Below are 19,984 nucleotides of genomic sequence, written 5' to 3'. Positions count from 1 at the left end.
ACTCATTTAATGTTCAAAATATTCGATGGAGATTTCATCCCAAATTGGTGTTTTTTATTATGTTATACCAAACTATCTTAGTGTTAAAAATGAAATTTGCACAAGTAATTCATATTAAAATATTTCAAACACAATGTATAATTTGAAACAAGTAAAATAATTTATCATTAGAAAATGTTATACATTAATAGCAACAATTTAGGGACATGACACCTAACCTAGCTTAGGAATGAGACCCAATCCTGACTCAAGACACCTCCAATCTTGGCTCGGGGCCCGATCCTTGACCTTGAGAATCTAAGAAAGGAGAAGAAGTACCTGACCCTGACTAGGAACCTCAACCCTAGACTTGAGATCCAAATACTGACCTGGGATTCATGACTCGACTCAAGATTCGACTCAGGTCGAGCCCAAGACTCGAGCCCCGGTCCTCGGCCTTGACCTAGACATGAGACCTGAGATCCAACCTCAATTAAGACCTGACGTTGACTCAAAACCTGAAAAGTGAGACTCAATCCTAACCTAAGACCTAAGCCCTAAGCCTTGAGAATCAACTCTGACCATCCTCGACTTGAGACTCGATCTTCATATGAGTTTTGACACTCAATCATGACCCGATCCTAACTTGAGACCCAAAATTGGAAATCCACCTTCGAGTCGAAATCCAAACTTGACTCGAAACTCGACCTTCGAAACCTAACCCCAATTCGAGACTCAATTCTAACCCAAAATTTGAGACCTTTTTCATGGGACCGAACCCCGACCCAAAATAAATTTCAAGTAGTAAATTCAAATAAAGTAAATCTTAAAAATGGATTAGAACTGGAGTAAATTGGAAATCACTTAAAAATATTGGATTATATTGAATTGGGGTAAAATTTGCAAGTATGAAATTATTTTGTGTCCAACCCACAAGATTGTGGTTGAATTGAGAGGACCATTAAATTTTGGGTCATATTTGACTCTCATAGTAACAATCAATTAATAGAGCTTATTCAATAATTGAGAGATTCATAGCTATATAAGAGACCTAGACGAAGGTATTCATAGCGATATGAATGGTCTATATTTTTTCTATAACACTCTTTTGAATTGATATTATCCTTCAATTCAAAAAAAATTGCTTGGTTGTCACCTAAAATAACATGAAGACATACAAATTTAGGCTCACAGATATAGACAAGTCTATCATGCAAGAAACTTCTATCCTTCAGAAGTAAAAAATATGTACGAGTCAACTTAAATCAATGGCAAAATTTTAATAAATATTTCAAAGTATTTCATATGCAAAAGTTAAATCATATAGAAAAGTACAATAAAATTAAATAGGTTTCACGATATTATGATCAATCTAGTTAGTTTGGTTGCATCTGAGATTAAAAACGGCTTTTCAATCTCTATTCCTAAGGTTATTAGTATCGCTTCAATCCCCCGGTGAATTAGTTTGTAGCGGTGATAATAATATAGTGATCATAACAGAGCTCGCTTTTCAAGTGTTCTATCATGCAAGGAACTCATAAAGCTGAAAGAATGAATTCCCGTGTAAACCACTTTAAACTATAAAAATAATAATTAACAACTCATAAAACTGACATTCACTCAACAAAATCAAAATGCTTGTACTTTAACTATCAACCCTATTATACATTGAATTTTTAGTAAATGACAATTTAATTATTTTTTGAGATACCCTGAATATTAAAGTAGCAACGTCGCTTAAGTAAGTTTCAATAATTTTATACTAGTTTTGATTACACATTACTCAATTTCTGTCAAGGATTTATCAGGAACAATCTCTCTATCTGTCTAGATAGGAATAACATCTGTATGCGTATGACCTCTCCAAAATCCAAAGCTCATTTATAAAACTATATTGAATATGTCATTATTGTTGTTATTATCAAAATTACCCAACTTTTCAAGTGCCATTTTTCATAAGCAAACATCGCATAGTTGGTGAAAGTTTTGATTATTAAAAAAGCATAAATTCTTTTTAAATATTATTTGGAAGAAAAAAATAAATTCTTAATAACAACAATAACAATAACGTAATTAGTGAAATTCCATAAAGTGAGATTTAAGGAGTATAGACTGTACACATAACTTATTAAGGAAAAAAAAGAGAAGAAGATGAATTCATAGAATGAAGTAAATATTATTACCCCAAGACCTTTGAAGCAATATTATTATATTATTGTATACATAATACCAAAACTTGAATATCATAGTTTTGTGGCCAAGGCCAGATGGATAGACAATAGATTATGGTGTTTGGTGTCTTAGAAAAAAAAATATATGAGGAGAAAAAGGGAGTTTAATGTCGGTGGAAAATCAGGAAAAAAGCAGGAAAAATAGTACACGTTATACTAAGTAGTAGTTGTCCTAGTAGTAACTGAGTAATATGTACACACACTGAAAAGGGATCTGTACAAACACATCTTTTATTTTTTTCCTTTTTCTCTCTTCACATCTCTCTCTCTATCCTCTTTACTATATATATATATATGCTCTACTCACCTGACTCCATTTTCACTTTCTTGATCTCTCTCAAGAAATTAATCTGCTGCACTTTTTTGAATCAATCAATCTTCAAGAAAGGTGCTTTTGGTTTGTTAGTGTTTATTTTCTTGATATATGTGTGTTTATCTTTGAACCCTTTTGAAGATTGATGTGTTTTTGTATGTGGGGTTTTTGTTCTTGGTGGCGTTTGTGGTTTTTAGGCTTGGGTTTTGTTTATTAGCTTGAAAAGATTTGATTTTTGACTTGGGGTTGACTTGTATGATGAATTTTTCAGGGTGGTTTGGAATTGGTGTGTGTTGATTCAGTTGGAAAAGGGGAGCTTTTTGGTTCTTGATTGGATTTGGGGAGAAAGTTTGTGGCTTTGGGATTCATTCGTTATGTGGATAGCAACTGTTTGGATTGACTCAATTTTTTTGAATCTATGCTAAAGGTACCTTTTTTTTGTTTGGGTTTATACTCTTTTTTTTCATGATTCCAATTTTTTGATTTTTTGCTTGACTTGTGATGTAGCTGAAATGTGATGTGTATGATTCTTGTTGTCTGGGTTTTTTTTACCTTTTTGATGTCTAGTGAAGTGTCTGTGTGTTTGGAATTTCTGTCCCCCATCTTTGAGCTGTGGATTGCTAATTGAATGGACTGTTGTGTGCTTTTGTTGTTTGTTTGAACTGTGGATAGCAGATTCAATAGACTTTTGTATGATGTTTTGGGGTATACACCTGAAATTGTGTATGGCTAACAGTTGTGTTGCGAGTCTTTAACCTTATCTTTCTGTTTCTAGTTTAATGATAAAGGATATATTTTTAATAATCAGGATGCAATTGTAATGAAAAATACTTCTTATCACTCAAATGCAGATCTTCTAAGCTGAAGAACATGTGGTGGTTGTGATACAAACAAAAAAGTTGCAGTTATATCTCTAAAGTAGGCGGGGTAATAGGATGGGCTGTGAGTCTTCTAAACTTGCCTCGTGTTGCTGGAGTGGACAGAATGGTCCTGTTCATGAGGTTCAAAATCCTGGTATGTAAAGCTTTTCTTGGTATTTTCTATCATCATCCAAGGGCAGTTCATTCAGAATTGTAAATTTGTCGGTTCTTGTCCCTTCTTTTTTGTTATTGTGAAAATGTTTTTTTTTTCGGTTTTCATTCTTCTAATAGATGATGAAGAAAGAGCTGAAGTTAGTGATTTGCCTACGTTCCGCGAGTTTACTGTTGAGCAGCTGAGAATATCTACTTCTGGATTTGCTGTAGAGAATATAGTTTCAGAACATGGTGAAAAAGCTCCTAATGTTGTTTATAAAGGAAAGTTAGAGAACCAGAGGAGAGTTGCTGTCAAACGCTTTAATAGATCTGCATGGCCTGATTCCCGACAGTTCTTAGTAAGTTATTCATAAAGAGCATTTATTTAATTCCATCAGGTATTTAGGTTTCTATATTCATGTTATCTAAAATGATATAATTTTTTTTCCTTCCGGCTAACTTTTGGTGATATAATGTTTAATTGCAAAAGGAAAATAACAATGAATAGGAAAGGAAATAGAAAATGTCGGAGATCTTAAGCTGTCCTGTTATTTAAAAGCATCATTCCAGTTGTTTCTTATATGAGACAACTGATCTGTAAATGCAAAAGTGAAGTATGACGCTTTTACACGTCTTATTTTTGTCGTTAGTGCATGCACCTTTCGATGTTTTTTAATAACTTGAAATTGAGTATCTTGTCGTTTTCCTGCTTTACATTGTTTAAGCAATATATTTTAACTTCCTTTTTGTTATCCTCCAAATCGTGAACTTCAGGAAGAAGCCAGATCAGTTGGTCAACTTCGCAACAATAAGTTAGCGAATCTTCTTGGTTGTTGTTGTGAAGGTGATGAGAGGCTGCTTGTGGCAGAATTTATGCCCAATGAGACACTTGCAAAGCATCTCTTTCACTGTAAGTTCATTTACATTTTAATTTTATTTTCCATCCTAGTCATGACTCTTGTACCGTTGCTTTACTTGTTTTAAAGAAGTTCATAGTAGGTTGTACTAATCATGGGAATATACAACACACCTAGTGTAATACAAGTGGGGTCCGGAGAGGGTAGTATGTACGCAGACTTTACCCCTACCTAGGAAGAATCATGGAAATATTATATATTTTTAAATATTTCGTTTTTCTTTTTGGGGACGGAGCGTCTATCAGAAAAAAGTAAAAAGCAAACAAAATAAATTGTATTCATAAATGAAGATGTACAATTCAAGGGCTCTAATATTAAGAATTGTACTTGTCCTTTTCTTGTTCGACCACCATACTGGTGCCCCTAACAAAGCCAGTGACACCGCTGTTGCCACCCCTCCTTAGCAGAGCTATAGTAACTGGCTCCCCTTTTAATTGCTCTATGGTCTGAATATTAAAAATCTTTTAACTCCTTTTTGACTAGTGCTTTTATACTGTCAATAAATCACTAAAGTACTCCATCCCAAAGCGGTTGAGGTCAGCTATATAAATCATTATGTCGATTCAGCTCTATTTGGGCTCGTTATTCCAATGATAAATAATGATTTCTCAGATAAACTTAAGAATCCTGGAGGTCTTCTGATTATTTTTAAAAAAAACTGGAAGTTCGATAAATTTCACACTTGTCCCATGGTATACATGTTTCTAACCAGAGTGAAGAGACTCTTGTTAGTCTCCTAACAAACGTTGGACTTAATGCAGGTGTAATAACTACAACTAAACTTTAATTCCAACTAGTTGAGTATGCCTTTATGGATGTTTTCTTTCTGTGTGTTCTTTTCTTAGTTATTTACGTTTATTCCCTGAGTTTGTAGGCCTTTTTGACACAGCTCCATATGATTTTAGGACTTCTTCAACTGATAATAAAAATAATATTTTAGGAATTAGTTGCCCTCTTTTAATAACTTCAATCACTGTAGTGCCACAACTTTGCACCGGTAAGGCTACGTAAGACATGACTATATTAAACTTCCTCTCATTCTATCTTCTGTATGTTTTTCATTTTGAGAAAATCATTCAATCTTCTATATATGTTACTTCCACTCTGTCTAATGTGATATTTCTATCTTCTCCAACCTTGTATCGCACATTTGTATTAACATTTGCACCTTTACAACATTCATGCTATGGGTATATTGAGCTTTAAAGGCATGATATTCATTCCCATACTAAGGTCCCCTACTAAAAGCTTAACATTTGTAGCCATATGACTTGACCATTCTCTTTTACGTTATGTTTATTTTGTTAGGTATCTTCATATCACGTAGCACGTTTATATACTCCTTCATTTCAGTCATCCTATTTTAATTTTGTGTGTTACGTCTTCACTACTAAGCCTAGTTATCTTAGTTGTCTATATTTAAGTGTCACACCCTCACCTAATTCACTCCACTCTTTCTGTTTATCGGGGTTCAACTTGCAGTGTGCATATTCTTCTTACTTATTCATAAAAAAACCTTTATTTCTAGGGTGACCTTTTTCACAGTTTCAATTTTTGATTGACTCCTTCACTAGCTTCATCAATTAACACAGTATTGTCAACACATACCACCATGAAACCTCATCTTGTATACTACTGGTGAACTTATCCACAAGTGAGGTAAACGAGTAAAAACTCATGCCAGATCCATGGCTTTGAACTTATCCACAAGTGAGGTAAACGAGTAAAAACTCATGCCAGATCCATGGTTTAAGTCCCTACTTATTGTTCTCTTTGATCTGTTTCTCAAATATCGTACTGCTGTTGCCCTGGTGTTACCTGCAAGCTATATGTAGCCCTAAGAAAATAGTTGTGAGGTTACTCTGTTGGATGGCTCAACCATGGTTGATTTTCTATAGTAGTTCTAGTGTGTGATCAAGAGTCGGATCCACATTTTGAGAAGAGAGGATGCAGTAACTTGTGTAGAATTCAAGGGAAAAGGGACAAGGAGGATTATGGCCAACCTGAACTGTTTTGAAATTAAGGCAAAGTTGATTGATTATTATAGTATGTTGATCTACAATTTGCCTCTTTTACCCCCATCGCTTGTTTAGACAATTTGAAGATTTAAGTAAACCTAATAATGAAATCCGAACTTCACCTAGAAAATCGGTAAATGTAAAATGAGATTGGATAAGATGGGAACACTCATATCTTCTTACTGCTTTAATGAAGGAAAATGAAAATCAAAACTTTCTTAAAGATCCAAGGGAACATATATTTCTTTGTGATCGGTGAAGTTTCAGTTGACTTATTGTATTTACATATCCAGGGGAGACACAACCCATGAAATGGGCAATGAGGTTAAGGGTGGCTTTGTATCTTGCACAGGCTCTCGAGTATTGTACAATCAGAGGGAGGGCACTTTATCATGATCTTAATGCTTATAGAATATTATTTGACGAAGTAAGTACCTAGTGCCTTGGTCATTTTTTTTTTTATGGTCATTGATAAGTATCAAGTTTTACAGATTTAAGGATTCGAGTGCTTCTAATGATCTACCAACTGTCTATTTCTCAGGAAGGCGACCCCCGTCTCTCTTGCTTTGGTTTGATGAAAAATAGTCGAGACGGAAAAAGTTACAGCACAAACTTGGCATTTACTCCTCCTGAATATTTGAGGACAGGTACCTCTATAACATATACATCATATTTTTAATTTGTAATTGTTAAAAGGTAGTATATTGTTATTGTTCCTATTTTTTGAATGCTATGCTATGCTTTCCCTATTGTTTTCTATGTTCTCTTTACTTTTGTATTTTTCTTTTAACTGGTCTGTTGTGTGTTGCTCGAGTCGAGGGTTTTTCGGAAACAACCTCTACCTCCATGCGATAGGGGTAAGGTTTGCATGGACTCTACCTTTCCCAGACCCCGCTTTGGAACTACACTGGGTTTGTTGTTGTTGTTAAATGTAGTATATATTGAAATCAGGAACAAGAGTGCTGTGTGTATATATATATATATATAAATAAATAAGAGTTTACTGTCTTCGCAGAAACTTTTCTCCTTGTTGCATCTATCTATCAGTAGCAGTTGTGTTACCGCTTTACCAGATATATACGTTATTGAAATTTCTTAAACAACTAAAAGTGTTTGGAAGCAAAATGTGAAGTTTTCAAAACTCAATGGAAACAAAAACACTAGGTGATTTTTTTTTTCTCAGTTTCAAAAAAAAAAACACTACGTGATTCTTTCCATCTGTCCTAGCTTTGGTGGATAGAGTTACCTGTTACCTATTGTTGGGAGGTGGGAGGTGGCAGGTATCCCGTGGAATTAGTCGAGGTGCGCGAAAGTTGGCCCGGACACCGCGGTCATCCAAAAAGCAAAATGTCAAGCAACTAAGTAGGACATAAAATGATGTTTGTCCACACACAACTACTTTTTTACTAATAGAATGGTGGTATCCAGGCCAACTTGCACGTACTGGACCAATTTAAAGATGAGTTTTTAAGCTATATACATCTTTGGTGTATAGAGTTTTTTACATTATCACGACACCCAATAATATCTACCGATAAGCCTGCCTAATATATGGTATTTGTATTTGGCAAAAGGGTCTGATAGGCCCTTATACTTGGATTGGATTGTAAACTGGACCCTTTTACTTATAATTTTGTCAACTAGACACTTAAACTCAATGAAATACAATATTTTAAACTCTTCTGACCATTGACCAAACTTATGTGGCAATAAAATTGATGAGTTGGAAAAGTGCGTGATTTACATGCGAATTAAGAGCGTGAACGGCTAGAAATACACATATAATCAGAAATTTTCTTTTAAAAAAGGAAAAATTAAAATACTCCTTTCCTCTTCTAATTTTCTGTAAATAAATATAATTAGGATAATTAGGTCCGCCGCCAATAGATTTCTCATCGTATAAATTAATCATTGAAACTGAAGTTGAACAGAAATGGTTATATGAAATAAAAAAGAAATAAATCTTCAAATTTATTTTTGATTTATTTGTCTTTGAATCGGGAACGGATTACATGATTTTGAGCTTTTAATTTGAAAATTCAAATTGAACTTCTCTCTAAAATTGAAAACTTGAATCACAAGTCTATACGGGCTGAATCGAAGAACCTGATAACTCGATTTCAGATCGAAACGACTGAGTCAAAGAACTCGATATTGGACTCGGTTTCAGATCGAAACGACTGAGTCGAAGAACTCGATATTGGACTCGTATCTTGGGCTGTTATCTTGACAAGAACGTATTGATTGCAGTAGCTCAAGAAATCGTTTTGATACTAGTCCATTTACTCGATTTCAACTCTTCGCCGGAGATGAACGTGATAAATATCATCAACATTGCTAAATGATGGGATATGGGTTTGGATTTGGTTGGGGGAGGCACTGGAGGTGAGATCAGATGAGAAAGGGGATGGGGAAAGGGTTACAACGAGAGAGAAAGTAAAACATAGCATTTTAAAATATTATTATTATTATTTTTATATTTAATTTCTGACGTGTCACTAAAAAATGACGTGGATTCCATGTGTATTTGGTTGTATTTACACGCACCCTGATCAAGTGAAAAAAGGGTTTAAAATATTGTGTTTTATTGAGTTTAAGTGTTCAGTTGACAAAGTCGTAAGTATAAGGGTCCAGTTTACAATCCAACTCAAGTATAAGGGCCTATCAGACCATTTTGCCTTTGTATTTACCTACTACGATAGGTAAAGGTGATCTGATGGTATACAAATTTCTTATACTGTGGGTGTATATATGTTACATTCTGTAAGATAAATGCTACTTTCCACCCACATACGTAGTGGTGAAACAGTCCACCAAGACTTGGCTAGAAGAGAACAGTACACCAGTGTCACCTCTGCTATAGTTTGATCTTTGTTCCAGGGATTAATTACTTTTGTGGTCTTTGGAAACATCACTTATCTCTGCTGCATGAAGTAGTTTATAAATTTAGCTCCAAAATACTAAAAGCTACAAAGGCAAACTTTGACAAATAGCTTCTTTTGGTTGAACTTTTTAAATAGATAAAAGGAGAGTGATGCAGATGATAAGCTCATCTAACAGCCTTCCAACAAATATTTTTCATGGTTATTGGCAAAACTTGGAGCAATTGAAGTGAAGCATGCTAAAAAAATTTGAAAGACATAAAAAACCAAACATGTAGAAAGGCTAAATAAAGTATTAGGTGATTTCTTCCCAACGGACAGTATTAGGCCAAGCCACGAGGTGAGGTCTAAGGTTCATTTCCCATTGGTGAAAAAAGACATTAGGTGATTTCCTTCCATTTTTCCATGCCCTTGGACCCCGCGTGAATGCGGGATGCTTAGTGCATCGGGCTGCCCTCTACCATTTATCAATCAAAGAGCTTATATGGCAATATTTTTTATTTTTTTTTGAGAAAGGTAACTTGTATTATAAACAAAAGAATGCATAAGGAGTATTCTAGTAATACTTACATCCAAAAGTTGCAAAAAGCAAAGAACTCCTATGGAGGTCATAAGAACTCTAAAATACTAGGAATATCCTCTACATCTTGAGGATATTCATGTTTACACCAAAAAAAGAAAAGAACCAGGCAATTCAGCTTCAAATTCTGCATAGAGCAGCTCTTGTTTTTAAAACATCTCTGGTTCCTCTCCATCCATATAGACCACCAAATGCAAGCAGGGACAATCTTCCATCTCTCCCTGTGTCCTGACTGATTCCCATCTCTGTTCCAGCAAGCTAGAGCTTCTTTGATTTTCCTTGGCATAGTCCAACTGATGCCCCTTAAGTTGATGAAAATCTACCACAACTTCGCAGTCTCTCTACAATGTAGAAAGAGATGATTTATTGTCTTGACCTCACATTCACAAAACCAACACCTGGAACAGATTTGCATGCCTCTTTTCATGGGGTTGTGTTGAGTGAGTGCAACCTGATTGGCTAACAGCCAAGTGAAACATGGTATCTTGACTTTCCAAATCATCTTCCAAGGCCATCCACCTATATGAGTACCAGGTCTTTGTGAGCTTCTATAAGCCGGGCCAACTGAAAATCTGCCTTGCTCATCTAGATTCCAAAATAGATTGCCCTCATTTGTGTTTAGATCTTTGCACTGCCCTAGAATGTTGAGTAGCTCAACTATTTTATTGACCTCCCAATCATTTAGATGTCTTCTAAACCTTAGATCCCACCCTTGATTATCTCTCATTTCTCTGATTGTAGCCTCTTTTTGAAGGCTCATGTTGAACAAAATAGGGAACCTATTTCTCAAAGTCACCTGATCCACCCATTTGTCTTCCCAGAACAAAGTCCTTCCACCATTCCCTACCTTGATTTTGCATTTGTTAAAGAATTTGATCCATAAATTTCTGATGGATCTCCATACTCCAGATCCATAGGGTTGTGTGGCTAGATTGGTGATCCACAAATTCTCCATACCAAACCTAGCCTTTATTGTTTCCTTCCAGAGAGCTTGTTCTTGTGAGGCAAATCTCCATAGCCACTTCATAAGTAATCTTTGATTCTGGATTTTCAAATTCCTAATCCCCAAACCTCCTTCCTTTTTGCTGAGAATGACTTGGTCCCACTTCACTAACTGGAATTTATGATTATTTGGATCACAATTTCCTTGCCACAAAATATTCCTCCTAATTGCCTCCATTCTGTCAATCACATTTGCAGGCATATGGAAAACAGACATCATATATGTGGGTAGAGCATCTAGCACACTGTTGATGAGTGTGACTCTTCCTCCCAAGGACAAATATTGACTCTTCCAGTTCACCAGCTTCTTCTCACACTTGTCTAGAATGTTGTTCCAAATACCTTTTGACCTGCTCTTGTCACCCAAAGGCATGCCAAGGTATGTTGTGGGGAGATCCCCTACCTTCCCCTCTAGAATATTTGCAAGCATGTTTATCCTAGGCACCTCATTGACAGGAAAGATGAAGCTCTTTCCCCAATTGATGTGTAGGCCTGAGATGGCTTCAAAAAGGATCAAAATTACTCTCAAGTACTTTAGTTGAGAGCTGTCTGCATCACAAAATATCAATGTGTGATCAGCATGCTGTAAGTGGGAGATGACCAGACCTTGTCTGTTATTCATATTAGCATTGAATCCTCTTATCAAAACTTTATTCATATATGGCAATATTTCTTAATAAATCATAATTAAAGAACTTTCCAAAAACTTTATTAAGTATACCAAATTACCAATCCCCAAGGTTGTGGTTCAAAAGGCAAAGGTAGTATAACGCCATATTTATGTTAGGTGCAAGTCACAAATTCAAATTTGATGTACAAAGCTTGCTGTTTTGGTCACAAGGATATAGAGGGTTGATCTGTCATCCCCCGAGTTTCGGAACTGGTCATAAAAATAAATCAATTCTTGAGGAAGAGGAGGATCATGCATAATAATAGGTACTACATGTGTAAGCATTCAGGGGAAGATGTAAATCGACCTGCCGACCCATTTTCAAGTGGTGAGCCAGTTATGGTTGATCAAGTAGAATCTCTTTTAAATCCATCTGAAAGTCTTAAAGTGGCTATCAATCCATTCTTAGATTTACGTGGTTTCTCATTTCAGACTCTTGATGTCTAACAAGCATGGTTATATACTTGAACCTACTCCATTTATATTGAACATATAAAAGGTGACAGTCATAAACGACAATCTAAAAGTATGATGTGTCGAAGGACTTCTTTCTAAAGAACAGAGTACACTTGTATACAAGGTTTTACTGTACATGGAACTGCTTTGTGAAATAATACAAAGTTACTAGGTTAAAAAAAATACTCGGCTTGATGACCTTTTTTTTTAACTTGGTAACTTTGTATTGTATCACAAAACAATACATGGGTTGTATTGAAACCTTATATTCAAGTCTACTCCTCACTTCACTTCTCTATGGTTAAATTGAGTCTAGAACATCAATAATAGAGATAGTTTCTAGTTTCATTTGAGTATAACTAATTACACCAAAAAACTAAAAGAAGAATGCAGTTAAGTTTAACTTGTTGCACATTGTTCACTATGCTCTCAAAACATCTTGAATTCCTCTCTTTCCAGATAGCCCACCATATAGCACTAGGGATAATTCTCCATCTACCTCTGTCCTATGCATGGACCCCTTCTTCCTCCCAACTCATTAAGGCCTCAGTCACTTTCCTAGGCATGGTCCAAGAAATGCCTTTTAAGGCTGAGAAATAGTCTCCATAGTTGTTGGGTGTACTTGCAATGTAAAAATAGATGGTTGACAGTCTCAACTGTTTAACCACATAGGAAACACCTGGAACACACGGTTATCCCTCTCTTTTTTTTGGGAAGGTTAGCTGGTACAAGGTTACCCCTCTCTTCATGACATTGTCCTGTGTAAGGACTGCTTCCTTAGCCATTAACCATACAAAGCATGAAACTTTGTGACGTATCCTGCTCTTCATGACCGTCTTTGCTTGATGACCTTGGTTTTTTTGTTATTTTACACTTCCCCTCCCTTCTTAAGAAGAAGAGAGGGGTTTAGGGAGGAGCCGGGTGATTTTGCTGCCTCTTGCCTGTTCCCAGTAGATTGTTTGATTATATTTCTTTGTTGACTTAGAAAGTTGAAGGGGTGCCTTCTTTACAAGCAACTTTTACCTTTGTGGCATTGGTTTGTTCATTTAGCTAGTTGCTGTAATCTATTAGGAATAATTGCTTCATTAATCTCTATGATTTTAATAATATTTCTGGCTATGCGTTGTTAAACTTATTATGGTTCACTCTGTTATTCTGAAATTTTTGTAGGAAGAATCACCCCGGAGAGCGTCATGTATAGCTTCGGGACACTCTTGCTTGACCTTCTCAGTGGAAAACATATTCCTCCAAGCCACGTATACTCTTTTCTGCTAATTGAAGATGATATTGCTTTACTTTCTTTTGGGACAAGAAAACATGATGTTTTTAGTGCTTCTTTCGTCCTAGTTTATGTCCGATCCATCTTTTATATGAATGAGAAAATCTTTTTGATCTAAGGCAGTTAGGAGTTTGAAGATACTGTTGATTAGGAGAGGTAGTAATTTTCAATTTGTTTGAGCTCTGGAGATACTGATACTCTTTCTTCATCTACCCCAGAAAAAGAAAGGCTTTGATGCTTGCTGTGAGCTCCAGTTAACTCTATCTGGCTGCATTTTATCCCATGGAGAGCTGGGCTAAAATTACTGGTTTAATGTTGCCTCATACTGGTTTGCACCTCAATTTTATACAGGCAAAACAGCAGTAGGATGCAAGAACGAGAAGGGAAATATTGTTAATATATGGGCTCTCTGAGTGCCTGACACACAACTTATAATATAGTTCCCTAAATAGAGAAATCCTGGCTGTTTCGTTCTCTGGAGCTGTTTGTACAACAAAACTCAGTTCTAATTTCTAGACTCTCGTAATTCATGGCTGTCTTCGTTGACTAGGTTCCTAGAAGAAACCATTACCAACACCCCATAAACATCTGATTCCTTTTCGTCTTTTCCTATTCCCGCCTCTCCTATTCTTTGGTAAACTATCTTGTTCAATCTCAGTAGTGATACTTAGACTGCTCATTGGAAATTATCCGAACAGTCTGAATCATGTTGATTCGATAATTCGTATCATATAATTTTATAGTTCTTACCTGTAAAAATGAAAATGAGAACTTCAAGCTTGGCAAAATAGCGTTGATCAGGCATCAAATTCAATTTGGTTGTGTGTGTGTTTGGGGGGGGGGGGGGTTGGTTTCACCGATTGTTGAAGTCAAGCGGTGCTACAGCGACTAAATGGTTGTAAAGTAGGATCAATTATATCAAAACTGTTTGTGATAAAGGATATGTGGCTGTTGGCCAGTTACTCGTGAACTGTTTTTTTGCTGTGCTTGTCCCTTCTAATACTGTATCTGTTTTTGTCAGGCCCTTGATCTGATTAAAGACCGGAATCTTCAGATGCTTACGGATTCTTGCTTGGAAGGTCAATTTTCTTCTGATGATGGGACTGAATTGGTAAGGATAGCGTCAAGATGTCTGCAATACGAGCCACGTGAGCGGCCAAATCCAAAGTCGCTGGTTGCTGCTTTATTTCCTCTTCAGAAAGAGATCGAGGTTTTGTTTTTTCTTGTTCTGGTGTTACTATCTATTACTTATCTTTAGTTTCTGCTGAGTTTGATATTTGTTTTTCTACCTGCGTGCTCTTCTTTCTCTTTTTTGATCAAGTAATACTTTCATTAGTTGGTGTATAAGGATGCAAAATGTACGAAGGAAAGGACTCCCAAGTAAAATTGGATTTGACAATATCCGAAAAATGATTTGCATCAACAAGCTTACGGCACCTAAATAGGTTCATAAATATGATGTGTGGATTCGGTACACGTCTGAGGTTTGAACACTATCACAGACCAAAGCTGGTGTAAGTTGAGAGGGGTAGAGACCTCGCCCCATTATTCGCGAAGTTTCAAACTTTGGGCCTGTAGCCCTCGGGGGTTTCTCGGTATCCAAAGAAAGAAAGAAGGTTCATAAGACAGCTTGCTTTGAAAAAAGGTTCATTAGGCAACTTGCTTTCCAAAAAGGGGGACTGAGGTTTCCACTCCTTCAAAAATGTCTTCTGTTCCTTCCTCTCCATATTGTCTAAAATATCCCGCTGGGGATGGATTGCCATGAGCTGAGGGTCTTTCGGAAACAGCCTCTCTACCTCGCACGAGGTAGTGGCAAGGTCTGCGTACACTCTACCCTCCCCAGACCCCACCTAGTGGGATTTCACTGGGTATGTTGTTGTTGTTGTTGTTGGGATGGATTGCCATAGCTCTTTTGTCCCTGCTTGTGTGCTTTTCCGGTTTTAGCTTTCAGCTTTTGTTTCTGCAGCTATTTTCTTTTTATAAGGTTTGCCCTGCGAGCTGCTTTTTTTGTTGAGAGCTCTATAACAGTGAAAGTAAATATGATAAAGCAGTTTGGTAAACATTATATTGTGGATGATCGTTAGTCAGAAGCTGAGGCGTTGTGGCTGAATTCCTTTAGGTGTGTGACAACTAATAAAGCACACACTGATTATGATATGTCCTTTTGTTATTTATAATGGGATCACTCATAAATTTCCCTGACAAAAATTTGCAGTGATTTCCAGTTTGTTTGAACAGGAAATTTAGTAAAGGTTAACACATGAAGTGCCTTACATTCATTGGGTGTGGAAGTTGTTAATGCCGTCAGTGGTGTACTATTTCCAAGTTTTTGTTGCGAAAAATATGATTTGTAACTATACCATTATAAAATATTTAGTGCTTAAGCTCCCACGGATTCAGTCTCTTAGTAAGAACACAATGTGTGTTTGAACCTTGCTGTGAACAGGGCCTGACATTTGAGTGGAGAAGGGTAGAGGGGATCCAATATCCAGCTAGTTTCGAACCGTATCCCAGCTGGCCGTTGGGGATTTCTTGATTATCAAAAACAATATTGAAAGCCTAATTAATGCTTTTATGTATCTATTCACTTTTCTTCTGGTGTTATCGTGTCACTTGAAGCTGTAAAAAGCTATCTGTACAATATACACGAGGATTGCTTGATGCCCATTGTACACTCGTGATGCAACATTGGTGAATGCATTTAATTCTCTGTTAATTTGGTCCTAGTCTGTATTAGTTAAGTTAGTAAAAAACAGTAATTTGGATGAGGTAAGAAACAATTTAGGTTATATTATTGTCCCTAAATATTTATTTTCTATACTGACTGTAAATTGTCAGAGATCACATTAATGATAGAATTTAGCCATAATGACGTTTTGGTTACTTGTTTTGCAGGTTCCTTCTCATGCTTTGATGGGTATCTCACGTGATGGTGGAACTATGCCTCTGTCTCCACTTGGTGAAGCCTGCTTGAGAATGGATCTAACAGCCATCCATGAGATTTTAGAAAAGCTTGGGTACAAAGACGATGAAGGAGCAGCTACTGAGGTTTGTCTATCAGTAATTATTTTGAGGAATCGATGTCCTCATCTTGTACACACATTCCCTTTAAGTGTTTTATCATGAACACATTGAGTCACACTTTTAGCCTCATGCCAGATGAGGATCTTTTATCCTCTTATCCCTGCAGTTGTTTTACATGTGTGCATGAGAAGGGGCCTCACATTTTTTTCCACCTGCCTCTTATCCCTTTTCTATGATTTGGGTCGTAGTGATTTCTCTCGTATTAAGGAATCCTAACAACTAGAGAGCTTCTCGATGCTGTTTTAAGTTTGGTTGTTCTACACATTTTAACTGCTACAAAAGGTTACAAGTAGAGAATCTCATCCAAAAAAATCAAACTAGATCAATGTTGTGCCTTCATCTTGAGGGGCCGTCCTGATGAGTGGATTTTTCAAAGCAAATTGATTTGAATTTTGTCTAAACAAGTGTCCTCTAGGACAAATAACCTGTTGCAAAGGAAGTTCTCAGAAATAGGGTTCACAAATGATGCTGTGCGGTTGCGGAGCAAACCCGCTAATATTTCAGTCCACCCTGCATAGCACAATTTGTTGTTTTCTACCCGCCCCACATAATTTGTTGTTTATATATACCAGTAGTCTTGAAACTTCATTTATGTAAGGAACTTTTTATTATTGTGTCCTAATTTCTGAACTCATATATTTACTCCACTTTTTTTTCTTCTAAAGAAAAAAAATTAAAGGGAAAATTTAAATGTTAACCTGGAAAAAAATAATAATGAGACGTGAACCCCCTGTTGCCATCCCTACAGTCAAAAACAGTGGAGAAAAATATGATGTACTTATGACTTACTTCTTTTATTTATTACCTTAACTTCCCAATGCCTATTCAATAATTGTGCTCACTTCTCCAACATGTGAGACACTTTGGAGGAAGTTACTCAGGTGTTAAACAATTTTCTTTTGGTAACTTATTGTTTGTTCATATGGGTAGTCAAATCCAAGTAATTGTACATTTTTGGAGCAAATTATCAAAGTCTCATGATAGCCACACTTTTTTAATGTTGCCTGCAGCTTTCATTCCAGATGTGGACAAATCAGATGCAGGAAACGTTGAACTCCAAGAAAAAGGGTGATGCTGCTTTCAGGCACAAAGATGCTAAGGCCGCCATCGAATGCTATACACTGGTAGGAAATTCACGGTCCTCTTTGATAGGTTCAGTTGCCACGGGTTATAATACTTTTAAGTTTTAATCATCTCACTTGGGTTTGAATATGAGTAGCAAGATCGTTCTTGCAAACTTGAGGTTCTGAGTTGGTACTTTTCAGATGTGTGTTCTTATACGAGATAAATGTTTGTAGTCTAAAACTTTATACATTCAATAAAGTAACAAAATGGTCTAAAGAGATGATAATATGTTCTCGAGATTATTAATGAGTGCTTAGAAGAGTAGATCTAATCTATTTAAAGTGCATCACTCATTTAATACTTGGGTTGGTTTTGCAGTTTATCGATGTTGGAACCATGGTCTCACCAACTGTGTATGCACGGCGTAGTCTATCTTATCTCATGAATGATATGCCACTGGAAGCCCTCAATGATGCAGTACAGGCACAAGTAATATCTCCTGTATGGCATGTTGCTTCGTATTTACAAGCTGCTTCTCTTTTTGCACTTGGAAGGGAAAATGAGGCACAAATTGCACTTAAGGAAGGTTCTGTTCTTGAAGAAAAGAAGAACACAAATTCCTGAAAGTGGCGAGTTGATCCACTGATCATTATTTAATTGCTCCGTTGCTAATGGGGTTTGGACGTGGATCACAAAAGTTCACTGGGGAGAGGCTATTCAATCTATTGCCTCGTGCATGCGATCATTAAGTAGGTTTGGTTTACTTCAGAGCATTCTTTTGCTACATATAATTGGATGGGGTTGGTTTTGGTCACAGCTTTTGTGGACAGGTTATCCTAAGCGCTCCGGTTGAAATGGATTGACATTTTCCAATAAACAAACTATTCTCTGGGAATAATCAAATGCCGTTGGTTCCTTAAGGATCCAACATCTGTGGAAAAAAAAGGAAAGCTGGAGACACTTCCTGTGCTGTAATTTATGTACAGTGCTATTTAGCTGCTCAAATTGTTTCGTTTCTCTCTCTCTCTCTCTCTCTGTCTCTCCGTCTTGTTAACTTCTTCTTGAAATCATCCGTCCGTGTCTTTCTCTCTTGGAGTTTGAGGTCAATATCCTTTCTTTGTGGTGGTAATTTTACTTTTGCAGTGCTTATGTTAAGTAAGTAAAACTTGTAACTGGTCTAACTTTCTGAATGTTGTTTGTAAGGTTTGAATCTTTATGTCAACAATTAATCAGTTTGAATGCTTTTGTGGATAATTATTTGTACAGATGGTAGCTCATTCATATATTGTTGAAATTTAAGTTCTTGTCTTTTAATTTTGTTATATTGCCTCATATAGGTTGAGGGGATGAAGTGTTCTCCCCTTGTATATGGTGTTTGGGTAATTCTCACTGCAAGGTTGAACTTCGTGGTTGAGTTAGGCCTGAGATTTATTTATTTTTTTTAAAAAATCGTGTAAGGTTGATTTTCTTACCTTAGTATTAGAGTTGGGGTGTGTTTCGTACTGAGGAAAATAGGTTTAAAATTTTTATTGCTTTGTTGGTCAAAATTTTTTGAAAACATTTTCTCTAGAAAAAGCAAGTTTCTTAAAGAAATAAAGAAAATGACTTTCTTAATGCCTACTTTTCGAGAATTAAGGGTATAAACTATTTCTTGTTTGTCTTGATTGGTTGGTCGTTGCAAACATTAATCAAAGCTTTAATATCTTAATTTTATTCGAAAAAATTGTTTAGGATTTGGTAAAAGTTGTTTGCGTAAACTCGAGACGTTAATCCTTGTCTAATAAATTTTCTTACGAATAAGTTGAATTCGCATGATATAATCCATCTAAATATCGCATATGAATTTGGTAAAATCATATTGATATATAGGGGATTTTTCGCAAATAGTCATTATAATAAATTTAATTATGCTCTATAGCTATAGGTTGCATATTTATGCGCAATAGCTACCGTTTGAGTTGTCTTGTTTGTTTAATTTGTGGGTACGTTTGTATAAGTGAATTATTTTTATATAAACTCAAAATAATGAATTTATACAAACACAAACATCTTAACTTTAAATAGTTATACAAATTATATTATCTAAAATTACATTATGCAAAAGTTAATCAAATTATATTATACAAAATTACATTATACAAATTATATTATACAAAAGTTATACAAATTTCAAATTATACAAACTCGAAACCCCAACTCACATGATTAACACTGAATGTTAGTCGTGAGTGAGAATTAACTAAAACTATAGTTATGATGACTAATTAACTAGTATATGTTTGTTTGACCATATAATTTTTCCTATATAATATATTTAATTTAAGGTCCATTTCTCAAGTATTTCTATTAGACCAATATTCTATTCTTTTTTGGAGTTTCATAATGAATAATAAAAAACTTTATTTCTTTTCTAAATTTAGTCAATAACATTGGCATTATTATATATTTGTGGTGAATTTTTTTTTTTTCATTTCTAAAAGTGACAAACTGAATTT

The 19,984-nt window shown here is 35.8% G+C and overlaps 1 protein-coding gene across 2 annotated transcripts; it reads left to right on the top strand.

Annotated features, from left to right (window-relative positions):
- Positions 1-2,445: 2,445 nt before the first annotated feature.
- Positions 2,446-18,765, top strand: LOC125844036 (serine/threonine-protein kinase BSK7-like). 2 transcript variants are annotated; one of them, XM_049523267.1, is made up of 12 exons: positions 2,446-2,598; positions 2,795-2,950; positions 3,375-3,537; positions 3,675-3,895; positions 4,311-4,446; positions 6,765-6,898; positions 7,013-7,118; positions 13,232-13,317; positions 14,362-14,550; positions 16,236-16,388; positions 17,435-17,548; positions 17,868-18,765. In XM_049523267.1, the coding sequence occupies exons 3-12, from the start codon at positions 3,459-3,461 to the stop codon at positions 18,111-18,113; spliced, it is 1,464 nt and encodes a 487-aa protein (XP_049379224.1). In that variant the 5' UTR covers positions 2,446-2,598; positions 2,795-2,950; positions 3,375-3,458; the 3' UTR covers positions 18,114-18,765. The 2 variants fall into 2 exon arrangements, with proteins under 2 accessions (XP_049379224.1, XP_049379223.1); XM_049523266.1 differs by lacking the exon at positions 2,795-2,950 and having other exon boundaries at positions 2,451-2,598.
- Positions 18,766-19,984: the final 1,219 nt, after the last annotated feature.

Source organism: Solanum stenotomum, chromosome 11 (assembly GCF_019186545.1).
Source record: "Solanum stenotomum isolate F172 chromosome 11, ASM1918654v1, whole genome shotgun sequence".
Lineage (NCBI taxonomy): Eukaryota > Viridiplantae > Streptophyta > Magnoliopsida > Solanales > Solanaceae > Solanum > Solanum stenotomum.
Note: the sequence above shows the minus strand (reverse complement) of the source record. Positions and strands in the feature narration are given on the sequence as shown.